The sequence below is a fragment of the Notothenia rossii genome (assembly GCF_949606895.1).
Source record: "Notothenia rossii genome assembly, chromosome: 7".
In the NCBI taxonomy this organism is placed as follows: Eukaryota; Metazoa; Chordata; class Actinopteri; order Perciformes; family Nototheniidae; genus Notothenia; species Notothenia rossii.
Window position 1 is genome coordinate 69696990 of NC_136905.1, and position 20710 is coordinate 69717699.

Here is a 20710-nt window from a genome sequence, read left to right on the forward strand (position 1 = left end):
GTTTGTGTCAGTAAATGTGTAGGCGGGGGTGTTTGTGAAAATAACGGGGACAGAACTGCTGTCAGACGATCAGCTGTGCGGCGTCATCACAAACGGACGTTGCTTCACGTGACGCTCCGGAGGAAAGGACGTCCCATTGCTCTTAAAACTAATTTCCCTGCTTCTCGTGGTTTCCTTGCGTCTCTCCATGCTTCCCTGGTGGGAGGGACTAGTCGCAGGGAAACGACGCAAGTGAGGGACACAAGGAATCCATTTAACCAAAGTGAGAAGGACCCAGAGTCATTGTTGTCCATGCCGGTTTCAATTGGATTATTTGTCACAGTTGCTCCGATCAGATCGGTCTCGGTCTCCATTTTGTAGATTATTTACGACTTTTGAATCCACATAAACACATCGGCAAAATCCGGCTTACTTTGAGCATGTGTTTTTAAACAGTTTAATCCTTTTTGTGAATTGTTTCCACTTGCGCCGCCCATCCTTTAATTTCTTCATACAGCGGGAATCCAAATGAATTAATCCTGAGTCCAATAACCATCAAAGTCACTCCAATAGTGCTCCTTAATTACGCTTTCATCCTCCTTTAACAAAATACTTCACATTCATCCAGTTTGTGACAGTAATTGTAGCATTTTTGACCCCCTAACTTCCAACAGGAGTCATTTGGGGGGGCTCTTGGGAAAAAAGGTTGGGAACCCCTGGTGTGGACGGACACGTTTATGGTGCCTATTGCGTGTGGACGGAAGACTTTTTTGATAACGATTTCGGTTTGTTTCTGTTATTGTCCTCGTGTGGCTGCAGCCTAATTGTGGGTGAGAGCTCTTAAAGCAAGCCATTGCCTCACACAACTGATGCATTAGAAAGAAACTTGTCTACTTTGCCCTGCCATATGGATTTTATGAAGTATTATGAGAGGCAGATATCCAGAGAAATGTGTGTCCAAAGTGGGTGGTTAACCAAAATCACATTAAGTATGCTGCTGTCAGAGTTTAAAATAACTTCCACCCAAAAAATACCAGCATTGCAGTATTGCTCTTCTTAGTTTTGTTGTTAGTGTGGGGGGTGATGTGATTCTGATAAGGCTGCTGGCTATCAGAGCTGATAGGAGTAAATCTGGTATCATGACGTTTGGTCCCTGTGGCCAGCTGTTGACTGTTAGATTGTAACATTTTTCTACTGAATGACATGAAGGCTGCAGTCTGAGACCTTTACATTTTGTTTCAATATCAGCAGTGTTGATGTCATTCCCAGAGAACATTGCTGTACTACAACAGCTAGCCTGCCTTTTTGTCTGCCTGCATGTGCTAAAAAGGGTCACATTCAGGTTGTTCATTCTGTTTGTTTGTTACTTGTTTGCACTCGAGTGTATGAGGTCACTCATACACTCATTACTTCTTATATTTTTAAGTAGTGCTCTTGATTGGTTGTTATAAATCACTGTTCATCATGGGCATGTTAGGAGACTAACTCCTAAATTATCAATCTTTGGAGTCTTTTTCGTTTATGGCCCTTAAATCTTTCCCTGCTGCCCTCTGTGCCAGACGGTTTGGGGAACTGCTTCAGAGATTAATTTAAATAAATCTGTCGTGAACAAAAATAATTATTTATTTCACTTTCTAAATGACTTTGGCTCCAAGGTTTATGTAGAAAGTTTCTCTGAAGTCAAAGTAAAGCCAAATTATCTCTGTAGCCTCTGAGACCCATGTGGTTTACTCTAAACTGTTATTTGCTGGGGTGAGCTGACCTGTGCCACAGATGATTCACACTGTTAGAATGATTTCTATTTGGGTCACACTGATGGATGCTGAGAGAAGGGCAGGAAGAGAAAGGATCTCCTTGGCAGAGTTTCCTCTGAAGTACGAGTTCTGTCTCGCATGCCAAAGACGACTGCCGTTTAGTGTAATTGATTGGGCTGAAGTATGCGAATGGACGGAAGTTCATCGAGGAGTACGAAGCAGGACAATGTCTTCTATGAGCTAATTGGTTCCCAAGCTGTGAATAACCATAGTTTGGTCTCTACATAACAAAATAAAGGAGTTATGTCTGTTTTTTCTGCTGTTGAACTAGATCCAGATGCTTTGGAAGCTGGGTCAGGGTGGTGTGTGTTTGGCCTGACGGAGCTGGCCACACCACAGAGGGGCTAGAGACAGATTGTGTTTCTAACAGTTTGCACTCCAGAGTGAAATGGTGTTAGGGTTATGAAATGTCTCACTAGAAAACTATTTAAAGGAGTTATCTAGGAAGAACTGTCATTGCTATTTCATAAAGAGAAAATATTCTTTCATTTATATCCAGTATTTCCCAAGATTTTTTTAAACACCAAGTAACATTTCTTATGAATCTAACATGCATTGTGTTTGTTCCAGGGACGTCGTCCTACTCTCAGCAGGGATATGGCTGGGAGTCTAAGCTCTACAGCCTGGAGCACGGCCATGATCGGCCGACAGACAGGAAGAAGAAGAGCCTTGGTCTGGCGACCCTCAAACGGAGGTTCATCAAGAGGAGGAAGTCAAGCCGCTCAGCAGATCATGCGCGGCAGATGCGAGAGCTTCTTTCAGGTTGGGACGTCCGGGACTCAAACGCCCTGGTGGAGGAGTACGAGGGCACAGCAGCGCTCAAGGAGCTAAGTTTTCAGGCCAGCCTGGCACGTGCCGAGGCCCCCAACCTGCCGCGGAATCTGGCGGCCCTCTACCAGCATAAATACTGCACCGATGTGGATCTCATCTTCCAAGGTACTTGCTTCCCAGCGCACCGGGCCATCCTGGCTGCCCGCTGCCCCTTTTTTAAGGCTCTGCTATCGTCATCTCCTGGCTATGGAGCAGAGGTTCTCATGGACATTGAGACCACTGGCATTGATGTGCCCATGTTCTCTGCCCTACTTCACTACTTGTACACTGGGGAGTTTGGGGTGGGAGGGGCGGAGGATACCAGGCTGCAGAACGTGGATGTGCTGGTGCAACTCAGTGAGGAGTTTGGGACTCCCAACTCCCTGGAGGCTGACATGAAGGGCCTGTTTGACTACATGTGTTACTACGACGCTCTGCTCAGCTTCTCCTCGGACTCTGAGATGATAGAGAGCTGTAACGAGCGAGGTGCCGTGGCCGCGGCACCAACAGTGGGCTCAGGATGCCCCGGGACCCCCGACGAGGACCTTAGGGCCCATAAAGCTATCCTCTCGGCCCGCTCTCCTTTCTTTAGGAACCTTCTGCAGAGGCGCATCCGCACAGGAGAGGAAATGACTGAGCGCACATTGCAGACTCCCACGCGAATAGTGCTGGATGAGTCCATCATACCGCGGAAATATGTGCAGGTCATTCTCCACTGCATGTACACGGATGCGGTGGAGCTCGGGCTCGTTCTGCGGGGAAGCCCGTCGGCGGGAAGCCTGGGAGAGGTTCAAGCCCTGGTGTCTGGGGGGCGTGGAGCCAGCACGCGCACAGAGGAGGCCATGGAGCTGTATCACATCGCTCTGTTCTTAGAATTCAGTATGCTGGCTCAAGGTAAGCCATATTTACAGCCATATATAGAACCTTGTAAGAATAAATGATGTAATGTATTTTTATGCTTTGCATCTTTTACCTCTCTCATTGAAATATGAGTTCATTTAAAACATAATCATTCAAAATGATAAAATAAATGTTTTTAATTGTCTAGCTGTACTTTTATGCTTGGTCTGCCTTACAATTTAGTTTAATTTAATTAATTCATAATGTTTCCACTGATTAAATGAGAAATTGCATTTTTCAGATCTGGCTGGATTTTGTTGTGAATAATGCCTCGCAAGGGCTTTTTAAATCTTTCTCTCTATACATTCATATAACGTGTCTAACGCTACTGTATTATTATTCTACACAGTCCTTAAAACTACATCATGCATATGGTGGAATATGTGCAATATGGTTGTGCAGAGCAGGCTGGTGTTAAACAGCTTGGCTGACAGTGATGGGTGTTGGAGCTGCGGCTGCCAGTAACAGATTGATATAGGCTGAAGGGTTTGTCTGCGTCTCCAGGGGCAGACGGCTTACTGTCTGAAACATGCGCATCTGAGCCTCTGTCGTCTACTTCGTCACTGGTCTATCTTCTCTGAGGTGACAGTGTCGTTCTGACTCTAACCACTGTTTCACTTTCTGACCCCAGTAGCATGTTGAAGATTAAAGTCATGGCTTGACATGAGCCAATCACTTTGTCATTCTCACCTCCTCCAGAGTCTCTTGTCTGAGTGCTGTCCAGAAGCTCCTTTTCGATCAGAATAACTAATGCAATATTAAATACTTCAACCAGTCTATTTCCAATGCACACAAAAAGTGCTGCATTTTGCTGCCTGTCATAACTGTAGATCCAGAGAGGCTGTGTGACGCTGTTATCATATTTTATACCCGTCTTATCTTTCATAGCACCAGGATGATGTAAATTAGTTTGTCAAATATTGAAAGGGTAATAAGAAATTAAACGGTTTAAGCATACAGTGTCACTGCCCTATGCTGTGTAATGAAATCAAAACAGTTTTATTTTCAATTGAAATCACCATGTTACAAAAATATATTGAAAATGCACTCTATATACTTTGTTGTGACTCAAAACACTTTAGTGAAGCAATTTCTTTAAAAGAAAGTTTGATAGTATGCTATGCTAAAATGGATTTATAAAGGTTATTTTGAATCCAGTTCAAAAGTATTGTTTCCTCAGTAGGCAGATATTTCAGCTTTTCTGTGTAAATTCCCACTCCAATATTGATACAATTTGAATAAACCATGTCCTCCTAATGGGTTTAGATGTTCAAGGTTAATTTGTTGTCATTGAACAACAACGCAAGATTACTCATCAAAATGAAGATGAAGACACTTTATGGTGGAGTGTGGAACAGCAGGTGGAGGGAAGGAGTCTCAGCCTGAGATAAAGGGCTGCTCTGTGGTCAGGTGGTGTGGCATCAGATACTCCTGTATCGCTTGCCAGGCGTCAGCAGGGGGAACAGGCTGTTGCGGGGGGCAGGTATTGTCTTTAAATGTCCTTTGGGCTCTTCGCAGGCACTTCGCCTTACCAATATCACTCGTGCTTTGTAGAATGGTACCAATGATGATGATGATGGCCCACTGTTTAAGCCTTAAAATCACAGCAAGATGAATCCTCTCAAAATAATTACCTTTATGAAGAACAGTTCATAGTTTTGGGAAAAAAGGCACTCGATACATAAAGATGCTTGCATATAATATTGTAGGGATTATTTTGTTGTGGGAAGCTGCTGATCTCCGTTTCAGTGTACACTTACACCATACACAGCTGGTTAGACACCACCTCCCGTCCTCCAGCTCTAGTGTCACTCTCAGGGTCACTCTGGCAGCTTAAGCCGACGAGCAGCCAAATAGTGTCATCACCAGGCACCATCACCCCCTCTTCCTTCCCATCCCCCCCTCTCAACAAGCCCCTAACTGAGGGTATTTTTATCCCTTCTCCCTCAGTGCTGCTCCGCTCTAATCAGTTCCCATGAAACCTCCATGTAAAATGGGGAGAGATAGCTGAGGTTGACCTGGTGTCATTTTATCCTAGTGTTTCATCCAGTGTTTTTTCTTTTGCAACTTCCTATTCCCTTCTTTATTTTATGTTTTCCTTTTTTATGCCTCCGCGCCGGGGACAACCAAGTCCAGTGGTCTTATGGGAGGGTGGGAAGTTCTTCAAATTTGACCCAAACGTCCACTTTGACTCAAAGATGACATTTTGGGGATCAAAGGTCACTGTGACCTCACATCCATCACATTAAACACAATATCTCAGGAGCGTATTTAGGGACTCATCAGATTTGGCAGTAATGTCCACTTGGTAATTATAACCTGATTCTTTTTTTAGAGTCAGAGTTCAATATTACTCAAAAACACTTTTTTGGCCATAAATCAAAATTCCTTTACTTTACAAGAAATGTCTAATCTTGGACAGACATGAATGTAAAGGAGAAATTGACTGGTTGGCACAGACACTCAATGACAGAAACTGTATTTCACATTTAATTTAAAAATCCTAACAACTAGCATCTGTAAGTTAATTATGAGATTATAAGAAATGTGTCTGTTTCCATCCCACATCAGGAAACTTAGGGGCTGCCATGTCACTTCATGAGGCAGCAGAGGACTTTTGTCAGGGGTTTAGTAGACACCGTCTCGCTCCTCGTGTGGTCTTCGACTGCTGCCGTCTGGCTGTGTGAAGTCCTGACTCATGGAGGTTTTTGTTGAGCTCCCTGTCAGTCTTCCAAACTAATTCTCAACATGTGCATCCCTTTATGACTCCCTCCCACTCAAATAGCAACCAATATTAAAAGCCTTATTAATTTTTGAAGGGCGCCGCAGAGATGATAGCAAATTGATGTGGTTTCAGCTTGTGCACTGTGGTACTTCCTCTCTCTCCATACACAATAACTGACCGGTGCTTTCAGTCCTTGGCCCTGAGTGATCATCATCAGACATGATTTACTTCCAGCAGCTTGTTTACAGGCCACAGAGTGCGGTTCATGATTTAAGTGGCTTTGGAGACGGTGCGCTCCATAAACAAAGAGCTCCAAATAATAACAGCAGGATAAAATGCATACGTCCTCCACAGTTAGTGTAGTGTTAAGCTGGCTGTTGCTGCTCCTGCTGTTGTGTTGATATTCTTGTCAGTCGGCTAAACTCCAATGAACGTGGTGTACCACCCTTGGAGAGAAGGGGAGGTGGGTTAGTATTAGATATAATGCTGATTCTAATCTCCTGCTCATATTAAAAGTGCTGCGTTTTTAAAAGACAGGCTGTGAATTATAATGTGCTAACACAGAGCAGAGCTGTTTGCTTTCCTGGGCCACTGGTCCCAAGTGGGGTATTGTGTGCCTTTGTGCATGCGTTTGTTTGTGTGTGTCTACTTCTCAGAGAGGGCAAAGATGCAAAGGTGAAAGACTGACGTGAGAAAAAGCGCTTTCTAGAAGACAGACAGCAAAGGGAGGAGTGCTGGGGATGGAGGCACAGATGTTTTGAATCCATTTCCTGTCTGTTTATAGCAGATAAAAAAAGCCAAAGTGCCTTGGTCCACATTTCAACTTTATCTGTCTACTTAGCGATGCAGGGTTTCCCACCCTTCGTTTTAACTCTGCAGGTGTCTGCTTTGCGTTTCGCTAACTTGACATGACAACTGAAGATGCCTAAAAGGGGAAGTATCATACGTTTGTGCGTCGATGCGCACATGTGGATGTGCAGTTCGTCTAACATGTGTGCAAGTCTTAAAAGTGTGTGAGTTGTGCGTGGATGGGTAAGAAGCGTTAGATTTGAAAGCGGGAGTATCTTTGGAGCCTTCACTCTCAAGTCTGGTGTCCAGTTTCCCAGAGAGTGTGTTTGGGGGCGGAAAGGCAACTTAGGTCCTCTACTTTTAAGATAAGCGTTTCCCAGAGGAGCGTTGCTACTTGCCTGATGGACAGGACAGACTGGAATGAGGAAGTTGGCGAGCTTGTGTTTCAGTTTAGATCGGCTCTAACTGGACGTCAGTCAGTCTGGCTTTATCTCCATGGAAGTCCATTTTATAAATGTTGTTGACCAGAGAATAAAAGCCTCTGAAGCTCTGACGTGTTTGGCATAGAAAGCTTGACCTAGCCAATCATATGTTAATCTGAGTGGATGTTTGGGGGTTTAATTGTGCCTAAAAGAATCCCTGTTAGAATAAGTGTGAGTTTGAGTGCTGGCGCAGGCTACATTTTCAAATCTTGGTTCCTTTTTTAAATGGCTAGAGCAGCAGTTACAACAATCCCTCAGCCTTCTGTGGATTTTTGGTGTGTGTGTGTGTTTCTTCAGGCTGCTGTGTTTACTTATCACTGTTAAAAGAAGGCAGCTTGAGACTGAAACACATCAAGGTATCAAAGGCATTTATATGGGTTGGTGTGTTACAGAGTTAAACCACTGCCTGCTGTTCTGGTATGTGCCCTGATTTAGGGAACACAGCGAGGAGGATGTGGAGGCTAGTAGAGGGAGACCCCTGGGTCAGTGAATACGAGTCAAAACTACTAATGGTCTGGCAGTGGCTGCAGAAATACATGTTGTATTCTTTCTTTAAATCATTCATTATTAAACTTATTTTCCTTTGGCTTTTGTTAAATATCATAGAGCTAGCTTTAATATATGTACTTGAAACATAAGACACGTGTTCCCATGAAGAGACTGGATTGAGTATCAAGGTGTAAATTACTTATGCATCTCATTGTGTCTCCCAGGCTGTGAGGACATTGTTGTGGAGAGCCTTTCTCTGGACTCACTCGTCCCCATCCTGAAGTGGAGCTCCCAGCCGTATGGCTCCAAGTGGGTCCACAGGCAGGCCATGCATTTCCTCTGCGAGGAATTCAGTCAGGTCGTCACCTCAGATGTTCTCTACGAGCTTAGCAAAGAGCACCTCCTCTGCGCCATTCAGTCTGACTACCTGCAGGTAAGAAACGGAGCATGAGCTGTCAATCTGTTGTCACTCTCTCTGACATTTCTCAGCATGGAAGATACATTTTCTAGCATGAAGCGTCAGTAATGGGAGCTTGACATGTGGTCAGAATTACTGCTTAGTGAAAATACAGTGAACACATAGACATCAATGCATTAACAAACTCTGTGTCACACAAACACACACACGCTGATGACACTCAGAGTCTCCAGAGTTGAGTACCATTCCCTTGAGGACATGCCTTCAAACCAAGAACCTAATCAAAGCTGAGCTGTCATCTGCACTGCCAAGCTAGTCGGGCATCAGACCAGATGGTTGGGGTGAAGTGTTGACATGCAAATACACAAACAGACCAACCAGGCCGGAGCTATGCCGGGACACCGTCTGAACATATTGCATCTGCACGTTATCCTCACTTTACAGCTTTCTAGATTTGTTCCCGGAAATATCTAACCTTGTCCTAATAATACTTTTGTGTCTTTCTTTCTCCCCGTCCTATATCTCTATGTCTCTCTCTTTCTCTCTCTCTCTTTAACCCTGGCTCATTCACAGGCGAGTGAACAGGACATTCTCAAGTATGTTGTTAAGTGGGGCGAGCAGCAGCTTATTAAGAGGATGGCAGACAGGGGTAAGATAATACACTCTATAATTACCCTCTGAGCAGACCCCTAATGGCTCTGAGGAAATTACCCACTTACCAAGAGCCTCCAAAAAATGTCTAAAAGCAATACTAAAATGAACCAAACTTTACCCTTCAAAAGGGAGTGGCCTCATTGTGTGTTCTGGCCTCGTATGCAGTTGTCCTTTGTCGGATTTATGGTCAAGGTTTTAAGTTATTATATGATATGGGCTAGTAACCTGCTTAGGAAGCTTAACCCCACAGTGGGCAATGAAATGCTTATCTGCAATTTGTTAAATTGAACTTGCCTGAAAAATGTGAAAAAAGCCAGCAGGTTGACTTAAAAACATTTAAAAGCCTTATCATGGATGCATAAATGGTCACGATTGTATGCATTATATAAAAAAACCTGCTAATGGCTGTTCCTGTCCTAATTTACCCAGAGCCCAACCTGTTGAGCGGCACAGCCCACAGTGTGAACAAGAGGGGAGTGAAAAGGAGAGACCTGGATGTGGAGGAGCTAAAAGAGATCCTGTCTCCGCTCCTGCCCTTCATCCGGACTGAGCACATCTTACCTCCCAACAGTGACGTCCTCTCTGACGCGGTGTGTGTGTGTGTGTGTGTGTGTGTGTGTGTGTGTGTGTGTGTGTGTGTGTGTGTGTGTGTGTGTGTGTGTGTGTGTGTGTGTGTGTGTGTGTGTGTGTGTGTGTGTGTGTGTGTGTGTGTGTGTGTGTGTGTGTGTGTGTGTGTGTGTGTGTGTGTGTGTGTGTGTGTGTGTGTGTGTGTGTGTGTGTGTGTGTGTGTGTGTGTGTGTGTGTGTGTGTGTGTGTGTGCGCGTGCACTGCTCTGCACCTGAGTCATTGTAACCTTCATAAACTGAGCATCCCATTCCTCCCCTCTGTCCACAGCTGAAAAGGGGTTTGATAAGCACCCCTCCTTCAGACATGCTGCCCACAGCTGAGGGGGGCAAAGCCAATGCCTGGTTACGGCAGAAGAGTGCTGGCATCTATGTGCGCCCCCGCCTCTTCTCTCCTTATGTGGAGGAGGCTAAGGTAAGGCTCATTCACTTCTGATTAATGGGGCCTTCAGACAACGCAGGAAGCAGTGGCATATTTGGTGCCCCTTATACTAGCTATCATCAAAGAGAGTAGAGGTTCTGTGAAGAGGACAGACTAACCATTAGGTGTGTTGGGAAAAGGTGTGGACCTATTCATAGCTCAGAAAGTGTTAAGATCAAACATGCCCTGCTGTTGCTATGCATACTCACCTTCTCAAAGAGCAGCCTCCATCATCTTGACTGAAATACATTTTATGTCCATTTGCACATTTTCCTAATAACTTATAGGGCTTCCCAGGGTCATGAATATTTATGAACGTTTCCCAAGACCAGAGAGATTCATCATTAGACGAAGTGTCAATCAAGTGGAACTCATTTGCAAACCCTCTGCGTCCTTGAGCTGCACATAGGAGTTTTTATTTCGCAGAAGTTCTGGTCTAACTTGCCCTCTCTCGTCTGCCTGCCCCTCAGTCTGTGCTTGATGAAATGATGGTGGAGCAGACGGACCTGGTGCGTTTGCGCTTAGTGCGCATGTCCAACGTCCCAGACACACTCTACATGGTCAACAACGCCGTGCCTCAGTGCTGTCACATGATCAACCACCAGCAGATGGCCAGCAACTCCAACACAGCTCCATCAGTTGTGGCCAATGAAATTCCAGGTAAGAGGATTCCCGGTGCTCATGTCAGCAAAAACCAAACTATTCATGTATCCTTAACATGTTGCTCGTATACAAAAGTGATCCATCCATCAATGAATGTGCTTTTTTGTGTGCGTCTTTCAGTGCCCCAGCTGTCTGTGGTGAAGGAAATGATCCGGAGGCTGCAGGAACTGAGGCACACAGAGCAGGTCCAGAGAGCTTATGCCCTCAACTGTGGTGAAGGAGCCACCGTCAGCTATGAGCTGCAGCTGCGAGTTCTGAGGGAGTTCGGTCTCGCAGACGGAGCCACTGAGCTACTGCAGGTCAGTGTGAAGCAGTTTGTCCCCGGGGTGTGGAGGGGATGATAGGACATGTCTAACAGGGGGGGAACAAAGACCTTGAAAAACCACAGGAAGATAAATCTTAAGAAAAATCTTTGTCAGCTCTAAATCGACACAGTTTTTACTTTTTTTATAACCTCTGTTGTCTTTTTGTGTTTTCAGAACCCGTACAAGTTCTTCCCTGATGAACGGTTTGGAGACGAGAGTCCAATTCTGGCTCTGCGCAAGGTGGGTCGGTGTCGGGTAAACAGCAGCCCAGCCATGGATAGCATGTTCACAGAGCTGGAAGGGGTAGTGGGCTTCCACCCTCCCCTACCTCCTCCACCTCCCCCATACCACCCCCCTGCCACACCCAGCCATGCTCAGCTCAAGGGTGCTTGGCGTCCCCGTGTGCCCATGCCCGCCCCCACCCGTTCCTTTTCCTACCCCTGCAACCGCACCCTGATCCAGCGCCATGCGGCCGCTAAGCATGGCAGCTCAGAATACTCCTCTGTGCCCAGGCCGCAGCCCCCGGACTGCACCAACCCGCAGGCTATGGGCCGAGCTTTGCTTTCAGACCAGCAAGCGGTGAGTCGTGTGTTACTTCCTAGAGTCCTTGGGGTTATGGTTGTGTTTATTTAAATGCAGCTTTGTGGGTTGTGCCTGGGATCACAAGTTACTCAAATGTCAGGTAACGTAACACGTTTGTATGTGTTTTCTGATGCAGATGAACCTGGAGCCTGTTATGAGGGAGTTCATGCCTGACATTGCACTGGGCGTCTCTGTAATGTCCCTGAGGGATCAGCACATGGCAGAGATGGACAGGGACAGCCCGATGGGCCCACCCGGACACCATCTGCCTCACGGACCCTGCCCCGCTGCCCGCCACGGCCACGGTCCGGGACATGGCCACTCCTGCAAGAGACACGCTCCGGAGCCCAAGCTGGAGGCTCAGGCCGAGTTCCCTGACCTGTATGATTTCTCCTGCCGACCTGCGACCCCGACCTCCGCTCACCCCCTGCCCTCCTTTGCAGGACCAGACCTTTACAGCCACAGCTCTTATCCACCTCCCTACATTTCTGACTCTCAGCCCCAGGCCCGCACGCAGGGACGGACTGCCCCAGACCCGCTGCGTCTGGACGTCCTCAGCATGACCTCTCAGAGGCATGATGGAGTCATAGCCAGCCCTTCTGGGGCCCAGCCTAGGATGGGGCACATCCCAAGGGGGCGATCAAATGAGACAGACCTGACTCACGGCTTAGGCCATTTACGGTCTCCCAGTGGGAACATGGACAGCTATGAGGAGAGGCACACAGGACCACGGGATGCCCCGGAGGAGATGGTTCTATCTGGAGAATCATTGGGCCCCGGGTCCCTTCAGCAGCCTCACAGGAACAGTGTCAGCGAGGACCGCAGGTCACCCAGCAAGCCTGACTACCCTTATAAGAAGTCTGCACTTTAACCCCCGTAGGAGCAGGGGTTGAGTTAAGAAAAGGGAAAGCATGATGAGTGGCTGTCCATCACAATGGATGGCGAAGCACTAAATGTGTGCCTGCGTATATATGTGTGTGTGTGTGTGTGTTTGTGAGAGATAGGAGCAGGGGAGAGGGGTGGTCGATGGTTGCTATTTATAGGATCTGTCCTTTTTGTCCTACCTCTATCACACTGTGCTATCCATCACACAGTCAGAGTATGGAATGAGTAAGAGCTGTAGGGTAATTGTCAATGCTTGTAATTGATTGCCTGGTCCTGCTGGTTTAGAGGATGACTCAGGCTCTACTAGTATGGATTGGTGACTTGAGTTTGATTGTAAAGAAAGAGGTTAGCTCTTTTTTTGGTGAGTCCTGCATGAGGTGGTCACAAAACTAGAATATGTAGCTCAGTTATGAACTGATGGTTTAACAAAGATTATATTCATAGACCCTGTTGTCTCGATTTTTTTACAGCATTGAATGGGGAGATGTCAGGATAGGAATCTCAATTTACACAAGCAATGGTACAGTCTGGGACAGGGAGTATTATGATAAAATCATATGTAAATACGTCTGGCTGTATTCTTTTCCTCCTAATTCCATTTCTTCCTGTAGCATGCCTATAGCAACCCTCTTAACTAGTGTTCTCCTCCCGGCCTTGGTTTTGCAGTGCTGATGAGTAATGGGCCAAGATTTGGTCACACAAAGCAGGAATTGGATCCGACAGGAAGTAGGTCATCATTCTCCGGTAACCCAGTCTGATAATTGTGTCAGGCTTTACCTATTGCAGCCTTTGAGTGTCTGGCTTGGAGGCAAAGGCCTTGTGTTTTCAGAGGGGTTGTGGGGCAGGTGGATCGCGAGCAGGTTTAATTGCTGGGATACAGTGGAAATATAGGGGTGCCATGGCAACTGACGTACAGTGATCGACTAGAATAATGGGGGTTTGTTGTTTTTTCAGCTGAAACAGGTGTATGTTTGTGCGTGTGAGTCTGTGTGTGAGGATAACTTTGATACACACAGGTGTTTAGACAATCTCAGTACTGTACACTCCCATCTTTAGTCAGGTCTGTTTGTACGTATCAGAGTCAGATTAACAAGAAGCTGTGGCACAGTGCTGCGGTTAACGTGCTAGATTATCTTGTTCTGTTTAATCCAATAGCATCAAGTAAAGAAATCTAAAGCCTTAAGCAGTGCTTGGAATATCCAGTTTTCCTTTGTTCAATTAAGAATGATGTCATTATATCGCAACCCCGTTTAATTGCTTATTTGACTGTTCTGATCACAAAAGACACATTAGCTACCCCGAACCCAACATTTGAAACCATGCATCATTGCCTCCATGACGCCACCCTATGGCAGACTGTGGACCTGCACAGTCAGTGTTGATACTGTTAAATATGCTGTTAAGAGCTGCAGCAGCTGTAGCTAAAGAACCATGCAAATATACACATGAAAGCCTGTTGCAGCCAGCAGCTGGCATACAACCTCACATGTGAGTTCCATTGCACTGTAGGAGCCACCTGTCCATTAGCTGAAGGGAAAAAGAACAAATGAGTTTTGAACAAAAGGAATCGGAAGAAAAGTTGGCGATTGCTGGCTCACATCTCCAATGGAAATTGTATATAATGAATTGAGCTCCACACGTTCTGAGAAATGTTTAATGGTTTCTATCACATGTTAGTGGTTGTTGGAGTTTGTATTTTAGTGGACAACACTGTGTACTTGTCTTTGTCATGAACTCTCACTAAGAATGTGTGGTCTAAAACATAAAGATTGTCTCAGAATCTATTTTGTTCTTAAATGTTACAATTAGGGCAGTGTGTACAATGTTGTAGATGGTGTCGATAACCATGTTTTGTAGAGATGTTTTTTTTTCTTCCCTATGTTTCTTTACTTTCAAAGTAACAGAAATATGTAGAGGATCTGAAGATATTAGCTCTCTGCAGTGATGAAGTTGCCAAGCAGAAAAATCATTTTTCCATCTAGATTGCTTCATGGGGAAAAAATGCAAAACTCCAGATTCCTCCCCATGTTCATGTTGGGCAGTTGTTTTATTTTCCAGGACAATGTTCCGTCGAATAAAAGTCCTTGTTTTGCTCTTCGCTGTAGAGAAGTCAGTGCCTTCCCCTGCCTGCGGCTGGGCTTTTATTGGAAAAGTGACTTTGATGTCTATGCAAGCTCTTTTCTACCAGCCTGCATCAAATAGTCCTTTCAAATCTCATGTAGCTCATTTTGTGTACAGTGTTATTTAGCACCTTTTGAAATGGAACCATCTGAAATGTGTGATTGCTTGTGTTGAAATACAACAGGTACTTTGTACTTGTATGGTATCATAGAAAACATGTTTGTAGATTGATATTAAGTTGCATTTAGTTTCACTGAATCTATTTTTCTACTGTCACCTCAAAAGGTGCATAACAGTGGTCAACTTGAGCATCCTCAAAATAAACTGGTTTGATATTATCGAAATTATTTGATCTCAGTTGGGTCGTTTTGTTCACTAGAAACGTGATATTTTTATTTGAAACAATCCACATAAAACAGCGATATTTGTTTACATCACTTTTACAAACATGTTTGTCGCCCCCAGAAAACATAATTTAAACACATCGTATTAAAATGACAGACTGAACAGGAATACACATGACATTGCAATGTTCCTCTGATGGACTCATAACATAACAAATTAAATATTTTTAAAGCATATCGGGCTGGAACAAAATGTATTTTGCTCATCAACGATTCAAGTAACATTCATTATGAACTTCAGAGTTAAGGCATTCTTTTAAATCAATAAAAACAATTGAACATGAAACTCACTAGAAGTAACATTTCTTAACAGCATGTTAGTACTCTTTGCACTAGTTGTTCAAGCTTTAGGATCACATTGGTTGCAGCGAGAATCCCCTTTATTTAACAAGGAAAAAAGGGTGATTTTCTAATTTCCACATTCATTCAAAGCACCATATGAAGCAGGCATATGATGGCAGCATGGCCTCCTTGTTACTGGTTCCCTGCATTGGTCCTTCGTTTCTTTTTAGCCCGCAGCTCCTCGAAGAACTGGTGAACAGCTTCGACTGTGACCGTCTGAGAGAGACACAGTGTTTCAGGTCTGATAATTAGAGTTTAAAAGCACACTAACACCCAGTATACCAACATGGCATGTAAAATGAAACTAATACCTATTGCACGTGGGTCATAATTAAATACAGGTGGATCCAGTACATCACAGGCCTTGCTATGTTAAATTATTATGCTCCAGACTATATTTGCACTCAGACATTCATTCCTCACCTTTCCTTCAGCAACACACTGTTCTAAAAACGCAGTCATTGAAGTTGTGAACTCGTTGAAACCTGAGGGGAGGACCACATGATTAATTAGTCTCGACCAATCGCCTCTGCCATAAATATCACTCTGCACGATTAATGTACATCCTCGGGAGGGAAAAATGACCCTATCCTCCCCGCACTCACCGTAAATGACCTCTAGCTGCTGCACACGGTCCATCGAGTTAGTCAGCGCCATCAGCGGGTGCTGCCCAAATGGCTCGTCCTTGCCTTTGTTCTCATAGGCCAGAATAGTGTCGGACTGATCCATAAGGAACTGCACCTTGGCAGCCACATAGAGCTTCTGTGCAACGCAAGGAAGGAAAAACATGAATTAATCAATCTCCATAGACACTTTTGCATGAAGCATGATCACATGTAGAGTCAACATTATAATAATACATTTATTTTGGGGGGTGCCTTTCATAACACCCAAGGACACCTTACAGGGCATAGGGGCAATATAGGGAACAATTAAAACAGTGGATTTAGTGGAGTGAAGTATCAGCCGGGGTAAGACAAGACAAACAAGAGGAAATTGACTAAAATTTAAAAAAAAAAAAAATTATGAACCAGTGTTTGCGGCCTACCTTGCAGCTCATGCAGGTGCAGAGCTGGGAGCGCCAGCTGTAGGGCCAGAACACGGCCCCCTGCCGCTGCCCCTCCGGACCCTCGGCCTGCAGCTCCTCAAGCCGGCACACAACGGTTTTTGTCGTGGCGTTTGCAGTGCTGCCTGTCATTTCCTCGTGGCTCCGCTTGCAAGGGGAACTCCTGTTTGCTGCTTCCTAGGATACATATAATAACAGAGAATGGAGTGAGTTACTTTTAAGAAAACTGGCAGGAGAAATAAATGATAAAAGCTTGGGTTTTATAACATCTCTGCACACAGCCCAGTTAGCTCTGGGGAAGTCTCAAGGCGACTGACACGATGAGATGATTGGGTGATGAAAATCTCCAGTTTACAGTAAGCTGTCCTGTGAAGCCTGGCCAAAGCTGTCTACAGAGCAGGAGAAGCAGTGCCTCATGGGTCATTTCCCCCTTAATTACCCAGAGGAAGGGGAAAGCATGATAACTGGAGCCTGCTCTATAATCTGCTCATTACCCTCCAGCCCCATCTTGTGGCTACAAAACACCAGCTGCCAAGGAGGAATGTGCAGAGAGCCCACAAATGCTGAGCCTTTAGGGACCTTTTCTGAAACAAATCCTTGCATTATACATGGAAAGTCCACATAAAAGTATGGAGCATTTTCTCAATGAGCGATACTTCATACATACTCCAACAATAACAAACAATCGATACTAATCAAGAACTTCAAAAATAAAAATGTAATTGAATCTAGTAGTTGTTCCTGGCTTTACACTTACAATGCTTACATGCAAAGAGTAATCAGATTAAGACAATAGTTTGATATAACTGGAGAACAGTTTGTTAATCCCATTGAGTGGCAATATAAATTGTGATGTAAAAGTAAAACCAAAATCTTTAAACAATAGTCCCCTCAAAATATTTTACATCTCATCTTCAGGGAAATCTGACTCAGATCTTTCTTTTTACTTTGCCTCTTTTTTATTAAGCAACACATAATTAAAGCTGGATTAATTGATTCTCAAGTGAGGTGGGTAAAAGTAGGAGTAGCATATCAAAGTTATCTTTTGGTGTGAGAAAAATGGACAGAAAAAAAAAAAAAAAAATCAGGCCCAACTGACACTACCCTCAACCTCATCAAGCAGTCACCCGCCTCTGTTTGGTGAATCAATGATTTGACATAAGTGAATCAGTAACAGCTGAAGAGCGGGCCCGCATCTGTGTAATAAACAATCTGAGACAGAGAAAATAGAGGGAAGACCTTTCTTTTTAATATCAATTTAGCTGACTTGATTGTGTATCCATGATACTATTCGATGCAAACATTATATATTATCAAATTAAATTATCATCCACATTTAACATGACATGTTTAATGAACTTGTGGCGAGGGTATGTTTTCTTTATACATTTTTTAAATTTAAAATGAGCATAATTGAAGGACTGATAAACCAAAACCATAAATGGAAAGGTTACAACAGGAGACGTTAATGTATTTTTCTTTTTCAATCGTCCAAGTTGCAACTGCGACAACATATATTTCAACATGGCACTTAATAATATGAAAAAATAAATAAATAACAAACATGTTCAATGTAAATAAATCCAGGTTTTGGATGTAACATTTAATGAATCCTTGAAACTGCTTTTTAAGTTGTCAGGTGACATGGACGTAGGCATTAGCTAACATGGGAACTTTTACAATCTCTAAAAGCCTCTACGTAGAAATGAGTTTTAAAGCTGGGGAAGCAACAGTTTTTAGTTGGTGTTAGTTTGTATCCTGTTCACTTTATCTCAATTATATCTGTTTTCACTCTTAATAATGGAAAACCCCTTGATGCATACTGTACTAAGAAACAGAGGCAGAGGGTCTCATGAGCAAGGTTTCTCACCTCCTGCTTTGTGTGCTCGACACTGGTGGACGGTTCCTCATCTCTGCTTGGACTGGACTCTTCCTTTTCTGCTCCTTCCTCTACATAAACTTCTACTTCCTCTTCAGGCTGACTGACACTGATCACAGGTGGTGCTAAAGGGCAAACACCAATGGAAAAATGACTCTCTGTACATTTGTGTTGAATGTGGGTTTGTATTTGCTGTAAGAAGAAGCTCAGGATATAAGTTACCTGCAAAGTGAGCAGCATACGTCCACAGGAGGGGAAACTTGTTCATGCAGGTCTCACATATCATCTCTTGCAGCTCATCAGGTTCCACTGTGGTGCAGCCCAGGTGCTGTCAAGGACAAACCAAATGACTACACAATGAGCGGTAGTCTTATAGCTGTGACATTAATGTACATTTAATTAGAAAGATGGTCAGAAATGTTGTTTTAATAACATGCTCACCATGCTATGAAGCCAATCCTCACAGATGATACACTGAATCATCTCATCGTTGGACTATTGGGTAAATAAAAAAAAGGTGTTTTGTGTAACAGACAAATAAAAACTATATTTAATCCAATAATCTGACTTGCATTATCTCAGAGATGAAAAATAAAAAGGATTACCTGATCGTCTGCGTCTGGGTAAGGCCGGTCACACGTGCAGTAGCGGCCGTTGAAGTTTTGATTGTATTGATTTCTGTCGTTTTGCTCATCTTTGGCCTGTGAATACAAGAGATGGAACAATTTCAGAACAGAAATGGCGGTGATTCAGTTAGACAATCTTAAGAAAATCAGAGGACTCACAAGAATTAGCTGGCATTTGAACTCCCCGAACTTGCCATTTCCACAGTCACAGCGGAAATTTCTTAACAGAAAAAAAGTAAACATTTTGTAAGGACAAAGCAAGCTGTAGGAATGATTTTTTTTATAAGGAGTGTACACACACACACACACACACACACACACACACACACACACACACACACACACACACACACACACACACACACACACACACACACACACACACACACACACACACACACACACACACACACACACACACACACACACACACACACACACACACACACACACACACACACACACACACACACACACACACACACACACACACACACACACTACCTTTTGGTGTATAGTTCAAAGATATCATGTCCTTCGTGGCATTTATTGACACAGGCCAGACACACTCCTGCAGGCTCTGCAGCATTGGGAGTGCAGGTGCTGCAGGCAAACACAGCCTGTCTCTTTACATAGCCCTGAAACAATCAATTGATCAACAACTTTATTAATCCTGCAAGGGACAATTGGTTATGAACAGCTGCATTGCGTTAAATGCTGAAGAAAAGTCAACAAACAAAGCCTAGCACGAGCCTGTGTCTTTTCAAGGTTTTTGTGGAGGTTTTGCAGTACAAAAAGCTTTGCATCCTCTTCGCCTCACCCTGCCCGATACGCAAATTGTAGTGGATCAAATTCACCACCTACTAATAATGACATGACAAGGCCTTTAGCAAGGTTCTCAAAAATAGAGAAAGCCAAATAAAGATACAGCAATCCACATATTATTGATCCCATATCCCGTGTGATTTAGCACTTATGTAGTTATTCTAAATACTCTGATTAGTAATACTGCAAAGATACAAAGGGTGTTTTTTGAATTAATAGTGTTTTTATTGAGTGCCCCTTGGAAACAACAAGCCTTACGATAAATAAGTATAACGTGAAAAAACACTACTGTTTAATTGTCAGCTACATGGTGCACCCTGTGCAGTGCTTGTTTTTGCAAAAAGCGACGAGGCGACAGTAGGCGGATAAAGGCGACGGCTGCGGGGAGCTTTTCTTACCCGAGAATAGGAGCAGTTTTCTGGGTCGCTTCCAGCCAGCACAGCCAGGGCCTGCTCGAGCTCCTCCTCGCTGGCAAGACTATCGTCAATGCCTGGTTCTTCTTTATTTGCCGCCATGCTGGTAAAACTGGGCGAAGAGGACAAAGACACAGACCGGTCTGACCTGCAGCAGTGTTGACAAATGACTGTTCCGGGCGGGAGTTTGAGCGCAGACCACGTGGCGGAAGTTACGCAGGATACCGATCAACAATCAACAACAGCGCGAGCCGGGAGGGCCCCAGATTCGGGTGTCTTTTTCATATAATCTCTAGAATGCTTTACTTTTTAGTATTGTATGTTTGTTTTCATATTGATTTGATCGACATGTGTGTTCACGCTGTTCAAAAGAGAAACACAATCTGTAGTGTTAAACAGGACCTAAACATTTATTGTAACACATAGTATACTTTCAGTTTTTTTAACTAAAATCAAGATGAGTGTTAGAATGTCCTTTTATGTATTGCACTTTAT

General features: G+C 44.2%; 2 protein-coding genes across 3 annotated transcripts in view; one reads left to right on the forward strand and one right to left on the reverse strand.

Moving 5' to 3' along the window:
• The window catches only part of btbd7 (BTB (POZ) domain containing 7), a 29139-nt gene extending 14132 nt beyond the window's left edge, over nt 1-15007 (forward strand). Inside the window, exons 3-11 of one of the 2 annotated variants that reach the window (XM_079693792.1) lie at nt 2364-3497; nt 8213-8421; nt 8980-9055; nt 9490-9650; nt 9955-10098; nt 10575-10764; nt 10888-11066; nt 11247-11312; nt 11791-15007. In XM_079693792.1, coding sequence (XP_079549918.1) covers nt 2364-3497; nt 8213-8421; nt 8980-9055; nt 9490-9650; nt 9955-10098; nt 10575-10764; nt 10888-11066; nt 11247-11312; nt 11791-12525 — 2894 coding nt within the window. In that variant the 3' untranslated portion in view covers nt 12526-15007. Of the gene's footprint in view, nt 1-2363; nt 3498-8212; nt 8422-8979; nt 9056-9489; nt 9651-9954; nt 10099-10574; nt 10765-10887; nt 11067-11246; nt 11652-11790 lie in introns of both variants that reach the window. The other variant, XM_079693791.1, reaches the window with a different exon arrangement.
• Nucleotides 15008-15023: 16 nt separating this feature from the next.
• On the reverse strand, nt 15024-20466 carry LOC307047069 (putative E3 ubiquitin-protein ligase UBR7). The gene is made up of 11 exons (XM_079693797.1): nt 20201-20466; nt 19482-19615; nt 19137-19197; nt 18957-19052; nt 18793-18846; nt 18574-18679; nt 18343-18476; nt 16455-16649; nt 16012-16168; nt 15830-15891; nt 15024-15622 (listed from the first exon to the last, which is right to left on the reverse strand). The coding sequence occupies exons 1-11, from the start codon at nt 20315-20317 to the stop codon at nt 15539-15541; spliced, it is 1200 nt and encodes a 399-aa protein (XP_079549923.1). The 5' UTR covers nt 20318-20466; the 3' UTR covers nt 15024-15538.
• Between the last annotated feature and the right edge of the window lie 244 nt (nt 20467-20710).